This window comes from Pezoporus occidentalis, unplaced genomic scaffold, assembly GCF_034315485.1.
Source record: "Pezoporus occidentalis ecotype Australia unplaced genomic scaffold, CSIRO_AGI_Poc_V1 ctg19, whole genome shotgun sequence".
In the NCBI taxonomy this organism is placed as follows: domain Eukaryota; kingdom Metazoa; phylum Chordata; class Aves; order Psittaciformes; family Psittacidae; genus Pezoporus; species Pezoporus occidentalis.
In genome coordinates this window covers 7737362-7753747 of record NW_026913748.1, presented here as the reverse complement: position 1 = coordinate 7753747, position 16386 = coordinate 7737362, and the positions used below count along the sequence as shown (strand labels likewise).

Below are 16386 nucleotides of genomic sequence, written 5' to 3'. Positions count from 1 at the left end.
CTACCAAAATCACACTCATAACTCCAGTTGAGGTCTCACTATAAATTTGCATAATGGTACAAGACAGTTTCCAATTGTGTTTGTTATCTCACCACTCCCTAACATGGACCGCTTTCTTGTTTGATTGCTACTGCACAGTAAACAGGGGTTTCACTGAGCTGTTCATAATGATACCAAGCCATTCCCCAAGTAATTACACTTAATTCAAGATTCTGCAAAGCACACGAGCAGTTCAAATCATATCTTTCCAATATGCATTATCTTGCATTTGTCAACTCTGAATTAAATTTGCAATCATGCTGCCCATTCCCTTAACTTTATTAAGGTCTTATGAAGTTACTCTCCATCTGCTATTGATTAATTCAAGTAGTGTCTTCAGCAAATGTTGCCACCTCACTCTTCATTTCCCTATTTCCAGATCATTATACTTGTGACTGATTGCACTGCCTTATTCTAAGGTCATCTTCCAGTCCATCTCATAAGGCTCTACTGGTAATTGCTTAACTTTGAAAAACTTTATTGCTTAACTTTTATAAACAGCTGGGATGAACTTTCATATTCTACATTGGCTCAGGGTGATTTATTTACAGGACTTTCAGTTAAAATAATTCATCTGCAGCTGAAAGCAGTCCAGGGAAAAATATATCATTGAGATGTTTTTAAAGTTTTTTGTTACATTCTCCTTGAAACACTTTAGTACTTGCTGGACTTTACTTAGAAACTTGGAATTTCACTGTAATGTGGCTTTTGTGTTTGCTGTCTGTTACAAAGTTTGACCCAAATCTGGCCACAGTATAAGCCTTTGGAAAAATGTACTTTTCTCAAGATGGCTATAGATGTCCTAGAATCTCCAGAGATGCTGGCCTTCCTCAGCACTTCACAAACATCTCACAGCTTCTAGCTCCACCTGCCCTGTTTGTGCACCATTGTCACAGCAACTGAGCATGCTTCAGAGTAAACATTACAGTCTCTCCCTATTGCTTCATGACAGCAGGGCAGTAGATAGTTTATCTGAGAGAAGAGCACTTTCTTGTGCTTATGCTGCCTCACTCCTTTTTTGGTACCTTAGGCAAGACAGCAGAGGAAGCCTTTTCACTGGGGTCGGGAAAGAACTAGACCAGATGAAGAAAAAGTAGGGAGGTCAAGAAATCTGGTGAGACTGGACTGGAGACAGTAAGAGAAAATAAGGTGAAAATTGACTATGAATGTAGATTTAGACAGTGAGTGATAGGAAACTGACGCTAGTTTTGAGAGGAGGCTGGGAGTGAGGCAGACTGGGATTGATCCAGTGGAAAATGTAGTAGTGGGATGCTAAGATCAAAAGGGAAGTTGGTGTGGGAGTGCATGGAGAGGTACAAACTAGAGAAGGGAACAAAGTGTAACAGACAACCAAATGGAAAGATGATCTTTAAGGTCCCTTCCAATCCAAGTCATACTATAAATCTATGACAGGGGAGAGAGAGACTGAAAAGGAGATCCATGGACGGGTAACTACAACTGAGTCTATATAGTGAGGAGAAGAGGATGACTGCTTGAGGAGTCCGGATCTGGACTATCTGGGCCACACACCAGGGAAGAGAGTTCATAGACTGATAGGGTGAGGAGAAAGTATGGGGTTTAGGGAGGAAAGTGACAGGCAGACTAGCTCTCAAGCAAAGTGTAGAAGAGAAGGGAGCTCAAATGTCCAAGGAAACTGGGAGCACAGTGATAGGCTTAGCAGGTGAAGCCTGGGACTGACTAGAAATGAAAGGGAGGTGAGAAATGCCTTGTGCAGAGACAGACTGGAAGGAACAAGCCAGGTAAGTACAGACTTGGAAAAATGTGCAAACATTCCACCTGCACATGGTAATCCATTACCTCTATTTGCTATTCTTGTAAATGTTTCTTTCGTGGATTCACATTAGATCTTTGGAAAACCTTTGCGCAGTAAGGAAAATGAATGCACAGCACAGTGGACAGTAAGGCAATCAGCAGCAACAGTAGTGAAGCAAGTTAGGCAAACACCTACCAAAAAATGCTTAGGTGCAGCTGATACTGCCTTAAGGTGATGGGATGGACTATAGGGCCTCTAGAGGTTCTTTCTAGATAGTTTTTATGGTTCTTAACAGAGACTAAAGGAAATACTGGGGTCTTCCTGCCCTCTAGCCCCAGTTTCCTTGATTGTTTTGTTTGCCAAAATATTTGCTTTTTAATGCAGAAAAGACCCAGATTTAAAATTCAGCTCTCAGGTGAGTGGCAATTCCAGGCTTGTTGCTGCATTTTATAGAAGACAAGTCAGAATTGAGAAGTTGCTTGTTATTATAGTGGCCATTGGTGTATAATGTAACTGTTAGGTTCTTTTTCTCATTTGTTTTTAAGGAGTTAAAACAGAATTGTTTGAAGAGTCAGATATTAGCAGGAAGAGGATGAGAGGCAGATTCCTCATTTTAACTAAGTGTCATCAGGAATGAACATGGTACAAAGTTTTTTATCATGTCCCTGTCCCTTTCCCTCAATACATTGGATAAAGGTGAAAGTGGGTCTCAACCATGGCCATTTCAACATTTTCCCTGACAAAGTCTTATAATTAATTACCTGTAGGGTTTTATGACTGCTTACTTACTTGCATGGCCAGGCAGATGGTGTTCAGCAGGATCAGAACGAACATCAGGTATTCAAAATAGGTGGAGTTGACCACATACCAAACTTTGTACTGGTACTGGTTTTTAGGGATGTATCTCCGCAGGGGCCGGGCTTTCAGGGCATATTCTACACACTGGCGCTGTGAAAGAGGCAGGGTAGGTTTAAAAATAAAAAAAACAACACAGGGTTGGTCAACTACCTCCAAGCATAATAAAAATACAATATGTTTTAAGTGTCTTACTGAAATGAAAATGCTTGGCATAAGCATTTCTTTCAGGTTGCAATCCAAATGTGCATATTCTACCCATTGAACAGTTACATATGCATTTACTTTGGCCAGACAATGTCAATTAGTCATGCTCATCTAATGTCAGTGAACCAAACAGTACAGCACATATAGTTAAGTAAATGTTATCCCTTGAGCAAATCTTACAGCAAGGCTTTTTCTTTTATCTCACTCCTGAAAGATGACAGTGAAGCCAGCTTATAGTTTTATCTTGTTGGCAGTCTTCACATGTTCCTCTCTGTATGTATTTATCTCTTAGATGCTTATTCTCAGTGTATTTTCTATCTTTGGTGGCGATAAATTGTTGTAAATTACCTGGTTTTTGTCCAGCTCACAGTTCTTGTACTCTTGTTCTCCTTGTTCCTGAAATGTGACGATGACGAAACCAACGAAGATGTTCATCATGAAGAAAGCAATGATGATGATGTAGATAATAAAGAAGATGGAGATCTCAACCCTGTGATTATAGATGGGTCCCACATCCTCCATGTGGGAATCAATGGACCTATACAGCAACCTGAAAGCAAACAGGAGCCCAATGCAGAGAAAATCTGCAACTGCCTTGAGGCCTTATAGGTGATATTACAAAGTTTAACTTCGTGACTTTCCTCTACTTGCATCAAAATTAATTCACTCACAGCTGTGCAGAGTGTAAACTCTTGCAAAAGAGAAGACATGGCTTTTGCTAACTTTACACATTTGAACCTGTTCAGGGGTGAAATCTTTTTGTAGCTGAATAATTACAATTTAAAACAGAAGCATGCCCTTAAGTTAACAGAAGACAGGAAAGTCTGTGTTGTTGGCAGCTCAGTTTTGTGAGAAAAGGAGATCACAGCACTTTCAACATTTGTTAACATCACTGTTGGCATCACCCTGTGACACAGGTCAGGGTCAGCCCACCTGGTACCCTGAATGCCCATGTCACTCTCACAGAGTGAAGCTGTGGGAGTCCTTCACCTGTGGCACAGCCAGCACATGCTGGCAAGACATCCCACCTCTGCCCATATCGCAGAGATAGCACTGCTGTGTTTCATATGGCCCTGCTGGCTCTATCAGGAAACTTGTAACACCTAGCAATACTGGTAAGTGCCTGACAGGCATTTTATATCCATTTATATACATAATGATTGTAACAAAGATTGCTATCACTGTTACTACTAGCAATCATTTTTTTAAGAGCTACAGACAGTGCTGTGCACTCTTTACAAGTACAGAAACAGCAATTCCTTTGGGCCCTGAGGAATTTAGAAAGTACATAATACTACAATGACTGCTGCTACTACTGCTATGTTTAATGCTTTAGATTTATTTAAATACTTAAAATGGGAAAGACTATGCTCTGCATTTGAATTTCTCTTTTGAAATGAATGAGGATATTGCTACTGTTGCACTGGTCCAAGAAGCACTCACTCTGGCCAGCCCTCAAAGGTTGAGACAGTGAAGAGGGCCATCATGGCAGTCAAGACGTTGTCAAAGTCGAACTTGCTGTTCTCCCAGCTCCGGGGTTGTATCATTGGCTGGTTGACCTCACCATCCTTGTATGTAATGTAGTACCCTCTGTGGATGGAGAACAGACAGAGAACATTGCAGAACTACACTTCCAGCACAAGGCCCTGAGAGTGGGTGACCAGTGAAGGGGGCTAACTGGGAAAGGTCAGACTCACCTGCATTCTGCTTCTGTCTGCTTGGAGCTATCAGTGCAGCTGTACAGCTTGCCCTTGAATAGGAAGAAAGAGGAATGAAGCTTATTTTCTTGACAGCACAAGGGTTAGGGCAGATGATGTAGCAAAGAGACTGTGTTTTCTACTCGCTAAACCAACTATGAGTATGTTTACATGCTCTTTTGCAGGTAGATGTGAGCAAACTGGATTGGGAGTTGCCTGCATCTATGTAGTTCAGAGCACAGGCTTTCATCTGCTTGCACAGTACTTTTATGCGTATGTCCTAAGGTGTATGACTACTGAGTACTGCAGAACACTTGTTGACAGAAGGGTGGTGAAGGGCAAAGAAATAAAAGCAGATGTAAGGAAATGAATGAATAACCTCCTGTGATTATCTGGCATGCCTCTCTCCATGAGATGGGAGGTAGACAGCCTGCAAGTACCCCTTTCACCTCCCTGGCACTAAGTCATGCCACAAGCTATTTAGGGAAGAAGGTTACTGATGTTACTGATGATTTCTTATCATTACAGATGAAGGGCAGGAGTTCTGAATATGCCTGGTCCAGTTTTGGGGAACTGCTGGTAGCAGGAGCCCAAGTAACACTGACACTGTCACAAATGTTTTGCTTTTCACACACACGACTCCATCTCCCCTTCCCAGGCTTCTTGGTGGTAGTTTTCTTCCCATCACATAATACAGCTCAGCATAATGAATGAATGAATGGGCCCAATGGTGTTACCTTAAACAGCTGAACTCCAATGCAGGCAAACATGAACTGCAGCAAAGTGGTGACAATCACAATGTTTCCGATGGTTCGGATGGCGACAAACACACACTGGACCACATGCTGCAAATGGAAGATAGGGACAAAAGTAACTTGCAGGATTGTTCTGGCACCTCTGGCTAACGGGGAATCCCAAGACTAAATATACAATTAAGAGATTTACAACTAACAATTGCCCATTAAGTAATGTCTCATGAAAGAGGAGAGAATACCAACTTGTTACATTCCTCACTGTACTCTTAGGAAGTGGCAGAGAGGGACAGAAAAATACCAGAGCTCAGCTCTCTGAAACTTTCAGCAGCACTGACTCGGACAGTTGGGCAACCACCAACCCACAGGAAGGAATTTATCTAATACAGTAAGGCTATGTTAAAATAGACTTGTGAGTGCATCTGTAATCCAAGTAAACTACATCATTTAAGCTCAGCGGTGATGGGTGGGACACCCAGCTGGAAAGCAGCTTGGCAGAAAAAGACTAGCTTCCTGGTGGATACCAAGTTGAACATAAGCGCCAGCTGCAAAGACGAGTGGTATCCTGGGCTGTAACAGGCAGAACACTTTGAGCAGACTGAAGGAGGTGATCCTTCCCATCTGCTCTGGAGTGCTGAGGCCACCACATCTGGAGTACTGTGCCCAGTTAGCCTCCTCAGTACAAGAGAGATGTGAATGTACTGGAGGGAGTCCAGCAAATGGTCACAAAGATGATTAAGGGACTGGAGCATCTCTTCCATGAGGTAAGGCTGAGAGAGCTGGGACCATTCAGCCTGGAGAAGAGAAAGCTCAGAGAGAGTCTTGTCAATGTACATAAGTACCTGAAGGGAGGGTACAGAAAAAGCAGAGCCAGGCAATTTTCAGTGGTGCCCACTGATGGAACAAGAGGCAATGGGCACAAACCGAAACACAGGAAATACAGGAAATTCAACTGAAGCACTTTTTTATTGTGAAATGACTGAGCATTGGAACAGGTCACTCAGAGAGTCATGGAGTCTCCCTCCCTGGGGTATTCAAAAGCTATCTGGGCATGGTCCCAGGCAACCCACTCTTGGTGGCCCGCTTGAGAAGGGTTGTTGGACAAGACAACCTCCGGAGGTCCCTCCAAACATCAACCATTCTGTGATTCTGCTGAAACACTACCTGAACCACTGCAAAAGTCCTTGTAGCTTGAAATAACTTGAATTTATAGTTTAGAGAATACATTGGGACTTTTCTAACCTTTAGTCCTTTGGCTCTGTTAATGGCCCTCAGTGGTCTAAGGACTCGCAGAACACGCAGGATCTTCACCACATTGATAGCACTGGACCTGGAAGCAAGTATTGGAAGGTTTGAGAGATACAGCAATATAGGGGGTGTGCTGCAAAGACAGATGGATTTTACCTACTCTTTCTTGTTTGAAATCCTACATAGCCTTAGACTGCTCAGGATAGTTAGAGTGCCAACTCTTTGCTATGGCACTTCACGGCTAATGAAACTACTCTCTGGTGTTATCTTCATAGATCTTGCTTCCTGATCTAGGCAGGCTCAGTATACATACTCCTGGCTTTCACCATCTTTGCTGTTTAATGAAGGGAACTGAACATAGGCAGTGTATATTGTTTTTTTTTTAAAGCAGGGCAAGCTGCCAAACACTCTGTAGATATCTATGATACAGAAATTGAGCCAAGATGTAGTCATACAAGATATTTTCAGATAAGGTTCAAAGAAGAACTCCACTGAAATATCCGTAGAAGAGTGGAAACTCCAGGTGAATCCAGCACTAAAGGTATACCATCCACCTGGAGTTTGATCCTGCAATGTGTTTGACCTCTGATCCCGCAAATCAATTGATTGTGTACATAAATTTAAAGATGTGGAACTCCCACTGAATCAGCTAGGATAACTTATGTACTTACATTTAAGTACTGAACATAATTATCTCCTACAACAGTACTCTCCGCATCTTCCCAGACTGAAATCCTGACTGAGAAGCTTTTCCATGCTGTATGACATCAGGCCCTCCTTACTGATTTTGGGAACAGTTTCTTTTACTAACATACTAAGAATCTAGTTAGGTTTGTAAGAAAGAAACAGCAGGTCAAAATGAGCACTGTGCCATTCTTAAAACCTTGACTGAAAGCCTAACAGACCTGATAAATCCTTCTGTTTGACTATTTGACTTAGTTCTGGAACATAACATATGTCAGCTGCTAACCTGTAATGATGACAACTGGGAGCTCATTTCTTATCAGGTGGGATACTACTTAGAAAACGCCCTAACCAACACATGAAGTTCCATATAGTCAAGTAAATCTATAAACTTATTAAGCAAATTAACCCATCAACCAACACAGCATGATGCAACAGAAGCAGGATCAACAGTCACTGCCACCAGTACTCTGCAGATTTTCACACAGCTTTTCAAACTCTTGATGGTTTTTGATTGACCAAGACCCACAACATCTTAGGAAGTAGCAAAACACTATCAGCCCATTTTCCAAAGAGGTTATGAGAACTCTAGGAGGGAACAGTAAGTCACTCAACTGTCCTGAACTGATACAGTGAATCAAGACATCTTGGAACAAAGCTAAGAAACATTATTCCCCATGGACCATTTCTAGTTGTCATTTGCTCTTTCTGGAAGTTACCCCCTCCATGTCATTAGAGTAGAATTTCCCAATTATTACCTCCCCTCTTGAGGATGAATTTTAATGGTCTTGAATCATCTGAGGGAAATACCTCCAGACTTATGAGAAAAAAGTCTTACCCAGGTAAGACAATGATCCTCAGATGTTACTTCCCAACCTAGCCCTGCAATCCCCAAACAACAGCCAGTTGAAAATAGCTCACTTACTGGATCCCAAAGGAGATGAGAGAAACGCTGACCACCAGCAGGTCTAAGATGTTGAAATAGTTTCTGCAGAAGGAGCCTTTATGGAGGAAAGCCCCATATGCGGTCATCTGCAGGAAGGCACATGAAGACACAGACATACTTTGCCATTAGCAACTGTTCAGAAACCAAACACATCTGGTTGTGCTCAGAGTATATAACTGGGGAGGGGCAGAATTTCTAACATAGCAGACAATTTAGCCCCAGACCTCAAAGGAGAAGCTGAGTCCCCATTGAAAGAAGAGAGTGAAAAAGACATTAAGACAACTATAAAAGACCTAACTAGGGAAAACAAATACTAGGTTCAGTGAGGAAAATACGCACTGTGAGTGCATAGAATACATAATGTTTAGAATCAGCAAAACAGCAGAATGACTGTTTGCAAAAACTACTCTTTGCAATCACATGCTTTTTCCTTTTTCTTCAATGGCAGAGGACACTTGTGGGTATGATGCTTGTATTATATAAAGGCCTCTTGAGCTAAATTGAATAAAAAAAAAAAGGGCTCTTTTGTAATGTTTTTCAGTGCTCAGACCAGCTGCAGTGGACAGCTGAGTTCCCTTCCCTCTGTGAAGAAAAAACAGAATCTCTCAGGAATTCTATGTTTTGGAGCTGAACTAACAGGAGGAATTTCAGCTCTCTTCAGTTTGCTGCTTCTGTTCAGCTCAATCTTGTATTCCTTTTCCTATCCCTATTCAGGTTTTCCCACTTTTATTCTGGAAGCAGTTGCACTTTCCCCTTGGTTTTCCTCACAAAGCCTAAGGTAAGATTCTTTGAGACAGTGGTTTCTTAGGGGAGGTAATCATGAACATCACCCAGCAGAGGAGGGAAAAGATCTTACATGTTTTACAAGGACACTCTGCCCCATCTGGGTATGAAGGGGTATTTAATACCTCCTGGCTTTAAGGAGGATGTCACAGCTCCAGAACTGGTTTAAGTGGCTGTGTAAACAATAAACAGAAACGGGTCTCACCCGCAATGTCAGACCTAAACACCTCTGAGGTCAGAATTGAATTTCAGACTGAGTTCAGCTACAGAATGTGACTAAATGAGTCTGGCATGGTTAAAGAGGGTGAGCTGATGGGGGTATTTGTACCACCTACCTTAGACTCAGTGAGCAACCTAAGGAGCTGCTTTGAAGAAACCCCATCCCCACAACAGCTAATGTCCCTCCATTACCTGGGTTAGGAACATCGGCTGCTAAATTTGGTCCTCTGAATCCCATCTAAGTTAGATGTCTAAAGTAACTTGAAGCAGACACCTTGAGACTGTTCCTCAATGATGAGCTCTAGCCAGACTCCCAGCAGAGAAGAATGAATGAAAAATCGAGTTTTCTGGCTCCTGCTAATGGCTCAGGATGGCATACATGCTAGTGGTTTCCAGCCATACCTGCCTGGAACAGCTTTATTCAGAGGAGGGGTGGAAGGGAACATGGTATATCACATTTTTTTCACCAAACTGCCTATCAATCAGACAGAACTTAGAAGGGGAGGAAGTATAAACTCTGGTCTTGGCTTAGAATTTATACTTATAGACACATTCAATTGGGGAAGAGAGGAGGGGGTCTTGCCATAACAAAGGTGGTAAAGATGCCTGGATAGATTTTGTATGGCAATCTTGAAAGAAAGGAGACACCATTGAAATCAGGAGGAGAAGCCCTGCTGAGTTTAAGTTCTATGCAAACTGTGGTTCTCTCAAGCCTGTGAGAGATGCTGTTATCTCAGAAGAGACTCTCAAAGAGCCTATAATCTGTGTCTGCTCCCATCTATGGCACTGAACTAGGTTTCAGGATGACAATTAAAAAAACTTCGGTGGTCACCTTGCTAACATTCACCAGACTCCACCACAGCAGTGTGAAGCTTGCAGGTGTCATCAGCAACATGAGGTCAGAGGAAGCTTGTTTCTCTACAGCCTTGATTCTTTTGGTTTTTTTTCACTATTTAGGCTAACTTTTCTGTTGTGGAAAGCACTGTGCTCAATTCAAAGCAGCAGAGAAACATGCATGGAAAAACCAATGCAACTTGTGAAGCAGGAACTGACAGCACAAGAACAGAATTTCTTAAACAATTGTAGTCCTTGCCCTTTTCTCCAATTTGAACTGAGAATATCCTGGAGTGGTGACATGAACCCACTGAAATTAATGGGAGGACACAAGAAGGGCCCCTCTGATGCACTCTCCTGATAAAAACAGAGCGATACCAGTGGGTTTGCTTAGGTTCTGCTTCCACTGAACTAATTAGGAGTGTTATTATTTGCTCCAGTGGAAGCAGAATTAGTAATTCTAAGTTCAAACAGGTGTCTTGAGCTATGGCTTTAAGTGTTTCTGTTGAGATGTTTTTCTTTTTTGACAGGCCTTTTTGATCAGCCATTTGGTATGTGCTTTTTCAGATTTATTGTGTAGGCAGAGTGCACACTGCACAGAGGCATAACATGCACATCTCTTTGGAGAACATTATGGCTTTGGTGATTTTAAGTCATATCAAAAAAGCACGTTTCTCTACAAAAATGTTCAGGGGCCACCCTGCTTGCCAGCCTTCAGTATGGATACTGTTATTAGGGTCTTGAACTTGAGCAACGCTAAGGTACTGCCTGCCAGCAATTAGAACTAGCTTGCTGAGGCAAAAACCAAGCTGCCAAATGAACCTAGCATTTAGAAAGCCAGAACTCTGCTCAATTACTGTTATTTAAATTATTAGCCTACCAATTTGGGAAAATTAGTGTTAAGAACAAGGCAGCCTATTTTTATTTTCTTCCAGGCTAAACTACTATTCTGCACATTTTCCTTGGTATAGAATATGCTCCTGGGAATCAGGAAGGCAGGTTTCAAACAGGCAATGCAGCAGTTTTTCATTTGCAGCTACAGTCCTTGGTGTTTCAATGACTTGTACTTTTGATTACCTCTTCACATCTAAAAAGTGAGCTACCACGCTGAGCTCCCTGCCTCCTAAGTAGGAGACAGTCAAGTGACTGCTCACCCTGTAACCTTACAGGGTTATCGATCACCCACTTATATAGGCCACTCTCTGGCCCAGCCTCAGGAGTTGTGCAGAATGAGTTGTAGCATGTGTAGGAGGTGTGTGCTCTCAGGGTTCCTTGCACAGGGAACAAATACGGTTTTCAGAATACTGGCCAGAGTAGAGAGTCATTTATGGGGTGATGGCTGCCTTCTTGGCATCCTCTTACTTTTCCCAACAGGATCATCCTTTCATTGTGATTCCCATAAAAAGCTTTGTATTATTTCTTTTTTTTTTTTTTAATAGGCCCTGAATGATGTTTGAATATCAAAATTTCACAGAAGACTTTTTAAGCAACTACCAAAGCATTAAAATCAAAAGATAAATAACCCTTTGTGTAGAGATAATAATGGGGTTTAAAAAAAAAAAACCAAACAAACAGAAAAAGAGAGTGAAACTAAGAAAGAAAGAAAGAGAGAGAGAAAAAAAGAGAGAAAGAGAGAAAGAGGAAAACAAGTGTATTGCTCAGATTGGTTACCTTAAGAATAATTTCTAATGTAAAGATACTAGTGAAGACATAGTCTGCATTGCCTAGGATCTGAAAAATAAGCACAATTGGGTTAGTGGTACTGAGCGTGACCCAGGAACAAACAGGCGTGTGCGTTAGCAACAGACAGTGTCAGAAAACTAGTAAGCTTGTGAACAAGTAATGGTAGAGAAGATGGGCACTTTACCTTCAGAGCAATTTCAATGGTGAAAATGACAGTAAAAACTATATCAAAATAAAAGAGAATCTGTAAAAACAAAAGGGAATAGGATTGGGGAGGGCAGATCAGTGACTGATCACTTGCATGGGAAATCACAGTTCAAAATCAAATACATAAGCCTTTTAACAAGGGGACAAGGATTATATAGGAAACGGTTTTGTAACGAAGTCCTGTTGAATGCAGTGAAGGTCCTGGCACAGAGGACAAGCAGCACATTTCATGAAATCTTTTCTGAGTTACAATCCCATGAGGACTCTAGAGGCAAAATAAGTTTTTGGTTGCTGTTGTAGGATTTTTTCTTTTTTTAATCTGATAGAGAACAGACGATTCCAGGATTTTCCCAAATACATATCCAAACTGAGAATACAAGGAGCCCGGTCTCCCAGTGGAAAACATGACATTCTTTCTTATTAATTTCCATTCTCGTTCTGTACTTCTCGCAAAGGAAGAAAAGCAAACCTCAGATTCATGCTCTTGCTATTTTTTTTTTTTTGTCTATCCTGATTTGCCCTGGATTAGGCTCAAAAACAGAGACTGCCAATTGAACAGAATCCCAGCTCTTGTATTGCAACCATAATATCGTCATGTGCTAAAGGTGCCTAACTTAGATCTTGCATCTTTCCATAGGCATCCTGGATAACAGGCAAGCTGAAAGGCACTCATCATTCCCATGAACTTAGACCTGGTGATGGGGGTCCTGGTGGCATGCATAGCAGACCACAGAAAGTGGTCCTAGAGTGTCACAACAGGCAACAGCAAGTCTGGAAGTGTAAAGTGATTTTCAAAGTATCAGGAATATCTTTTGCTGCTGATCAATGGACATTCCACAAAATGAAAAGCGGGAACTTCCTCGTTGACTAATGGGACCAGAATTGAACTATTTTTGTTTCCAATGTATTCCAATATCCCAAGCCATTTTAGTGTTATCTATGAGTGGTGAAAATCAAAAGTATCATGCCCTAGGATTGCTGTTATTTTACTGTTGTTTGCCCATGAGCAGGCCAATGTATGGAAGTTGTAGAAAACTGATCATTTGTCAGATTTAAACCTTTACTGCTAAAATACTAATAAACATACAGCAGTAAAGCTCCCTCTCCCATCCCACAGCTGGTTTTTTGTATTTCAGCGCATGTACCGTAACTCAGATTTATAAATGGATAAATTCCACAGCTTGGAATGCCACAGGCAGTAGGGTAGCTACTGCAAATTACAGGGTTATTTTAGATGGCACTATTTAAACATGATCGGAATCTGAACTAGTTTGCAGACACTAAACGTCAAGTGGGGGGGATGTATCACTTACTGCTACTGTGTAACTTAACATTTTTCAGGTCACCGCTCAGTCTTTGACCCCAAGTTGTTCTCACTTCTTCAAGGCTGTCTTGTGCTCCATCAATTTTTGCAACTTAGAGAATTAAAAAAAGAGCCATTTCAAGGATGGACAGATCTCAATTTCATCCTATATTAATTTACACATATTATGGCTGGAAATGCCCCCTTGCATGTAGGCCCTGACATTTGGTTATTATATGAGAGGAATAATTTTATAATCAATGGGCCAAATTCATGGGTACTCTCAGGCTGCTTTGCATGACTCCACCAATGTAAAGCAGTCATAAACTTGATTAAAGTGGATAATCAAACTGTACCTGCAGCTGCTTGACATCACTAGAGCATTGCAAAGCAGCTACAGCATACCAGTGAAAGTGGCCCCAAAGCTGCAGCTAGTAAAGATGTCCTTTATAGAGGAGATCATAGAATCACAGAATAGTTAGGGTTGGAAAGGACCTTAAGATCATCTAGTTCCAACCCCCCTGCCATGGGCAGGGACACCTTACGCTAAATCATATCACCTAAGGCCTCATCCTACCTGGTCTTGAACACTGCCAGGGATGGAGCATTCACAACCTCCCTGGGCAACCCATTCCAGTGCCTCACCATCCTAACAGGAAAGAATTTCCTTCTTATATCCAACCTAAACTTCCCCTGTTTAAGTTTTAACCCATTACCCCTTGTCCTGTCACTGCAGTCCCTAATGAAGAGTCCCTCTCCAGCATCCCTATAGGCCCCCTTCAGATACTGGAAGGCTGCTATGAGGTCTCCACGCAGCCTTCTCTTCTCCAGGCTCAACAGCCCCAACTTCCTCAGCCTGTCCTAATGAGAAAGATCACTGCTCCACCTGTGCAGGAAGCACACTTATCAGCAGGCATATTTATTATTATCTAAATATGAATTTACTTTAGAATATATTATAATGAACAAGCACCTTGTCAAGGCACAAACAAGAGAATACTGTGAGCACACAGTCTTAGGACCTGTTTGGGCTTTAAAGGCTGTTTGATCAGACTGGGGAGGCACTTCCAAACAGCTGCTGCCTGAGCCCTGTGTGACACAAGAAAGACATAGCCACTAGCCCGCCTAGGACAGAAGCAGTATCCAAGCCTCTTTGCTCGCCATTCCTGGGATATCTGTTCCTGTCTTCCTACCCTAGGACACTTTTTATCAACAGCAGCAGTAGTCTGCACAGTAGTAGCTCTTGGGCACATGCTAATGTCTGGTTATGTTGACCCAGTGTGAAGTTAGAAGCAGTTAGTTTGCTTTCAGCTTGCTTTCGTTCCCTCTCAGGCCTCTGTGTGGCCACAGGGCAAGACATTCTTACTGTTCTACTGTCAAAGTGTAAAGGCAGACCACATTTGCAACCCAAACATCTTGTCAGTGTCCCCTTGTATGATACATTTTAAACATCTGTACCTGCAAAAATTAAACACAAGTTTTCATGCAACATCAGCGGCTTCAAATACACAAGACAACACTTTGCCCCAAACCTTCAGCTCTTCTATCCAGGACAATCAGCTTTGACTACTTTTTTTCCTCATTTAAATCTCTCTGCTGCAACTTCTGTGGTATGTCAGAAGCCCATATGCCAGCTGACATCATGCTGCAGTGCTAATACATACTGACATACATTTATCCCTACACTGTGGGCACACTTAACTGCACAAACGGGTCATCGGTGATACAAATTTGACTGTATTATTTAGCACCTTTTTTTCAGGACAAAATGCAAAGCAGCTCTGAGATAAGCTCAGGAAGAAATCTCCATTAACACCTTCTCTGCATGCACATGTGTCTTTAAATGCGTGCTGAGGCCAGGATATTTCACAGAGGTAGAACACTGACTGTTAAATTAGGGTTTTATTATTAAACAACAAAGAAAATTGTCTCACTCTTTAAGCCTAGCAAGTTCTTCAGGCATAAAGACACCAAAATTCCACTGCAGACAAGCAGAAATTAGAAGTCTCACATATGACTGCTGACTTGCTTGATTTCTGCAGTGATCCCAGATTGGGTTAACTGGCAAAGTTAAGGGAGCACTGAATGTTCCAAAAGGCTAATAAGAATGGGCAGGAAAGAAGGTGAGAATGTATCTCTGTGTTGAATGCCTTCCTCTCCTTCCACCAGAACATTGAGGAGAGAAGCACAGCATATTTCCTGAGGATTACCTCAAATTTAATGATAGCTTTGCAACTTGTGTTCAAACAGTCTGATTCCAATCTTGATAGCACCATTTTCCTCCAGAGTGACTGTATCAAACTCAAGAGCGTTACTCCTGATTTTCACCAGTGTGAACAAAATCAAAATCAGGCCCTGGACTTTTTAGTTCAATAGAAATCATGTGGCATGTTCCAAAGGGAACATGCAAAACCCCCATGTTATAATTATCCGTATCCCAATCAATGTTTCTACAGCCCATTTCTAATGCCTTAATTCCAGGGAACAATAATTTTGCTTCAGCCTCCTGCCCTTCCTTGTCCTACACATGCTTCTGAAATGAACTAGAGGCCAGATTATGCACTGATTCATGTTCTCTCACACACAGCCTAAGAAAGGATAGGGAGTTACCCCTAAAGCCTCTGATGCAGCTTTTTCTGCATTTCCTTGCTTCAAATCATGATCTGCTTATACCACACTTTTAATAAACAGTGAGGGAAGGAGGATGGGAAGCATACTTGGTTCCTAAAGGAGAGGTGTCGGACGGGGTCCTCAGCGGCCAGGGAGATGCTGCTGAGCAAGATGAAAAATAGGATCAGGTTGGTGAAAATGTTATCGTTAACGATTCGATGGCAGTGGACACGAAACCTGAAAGACAGAGGAGAGGCACAACTTCATCTCTCAGAGAATAGCAAGACATGAGAAATATTCCCCCCTCCTCTTTTGCCAGCAGGACTGGCCCTGGAGGATTGCTCCACAGAGCACCTTCCCTCTGCCCCAGAAGCAGGGAGAATGATGGACCCAGCAGCTGTGAAGGGTGCCGGGCAGCCTTGACTCTCCATGTCATGCAGTGATGCACGCAGAGTGATTGGCTGCCTGTGGGACTCATGCTCAGTGCATTTGAATGAAGAACAGTTCCCTCCTGACAGAGTCCTTTGTGATTTAAATGTGGTCTG

The 16386-nt window shown here is 42.1% G+C and overlaps 1 protein-coding gene across 5 annotated transcripts in view; it reads right to left on the bottom strand.

Moving 5' to 3' along the window:
* CACNA1C (calcium voltage-gated channel subunit alpha1 C) overlaps positions 1-16386 on the bottom strand; it is a 485857-nt gene that overhangs the window by 70361 nt on the left and 399110 nt on the right. For 2 of the 5 annotated variants that reach the window (XM_062616654.1, XM_062616655.1), the window contains exons 20-28: positions 15949-16078; positions 11906-11965; positions 8182-8288; positions 6567-6654; positions 5310-5417; positions 4573-4625; positions 4319-4465; positions 3224-3425; positions 2603-2761 (exon numbers count right to left, since the gene is read on the bottom strand). In XM_062616654.1, coding sequence (XP_062472638.1) covers positions 2603-2761; positions 3224-3425; positions 4319-4465; positions 4573-4625; positions 5310-5417; positions 6567-6654; positions 8182-8288; positions 11906-11965; positions 15949-16078 — 1054 coding nt within the window. Of the gene's footprint in view, positions 1-2602; positions 2762-3223; positions 3426-4318; positions 4466-4572; positions 4626-5309; positions 5418-6566; positions 6655-8181; positions 8289-11709; positions 11770-11905; positions 11966-15948; positions 16079-16386 lie in introns of all 5 variants that reach the window. The other 3 variants (XM_062616653.1, XM_062616657.1, XM_062616658.1) reach the window with 2 other exon arrangements.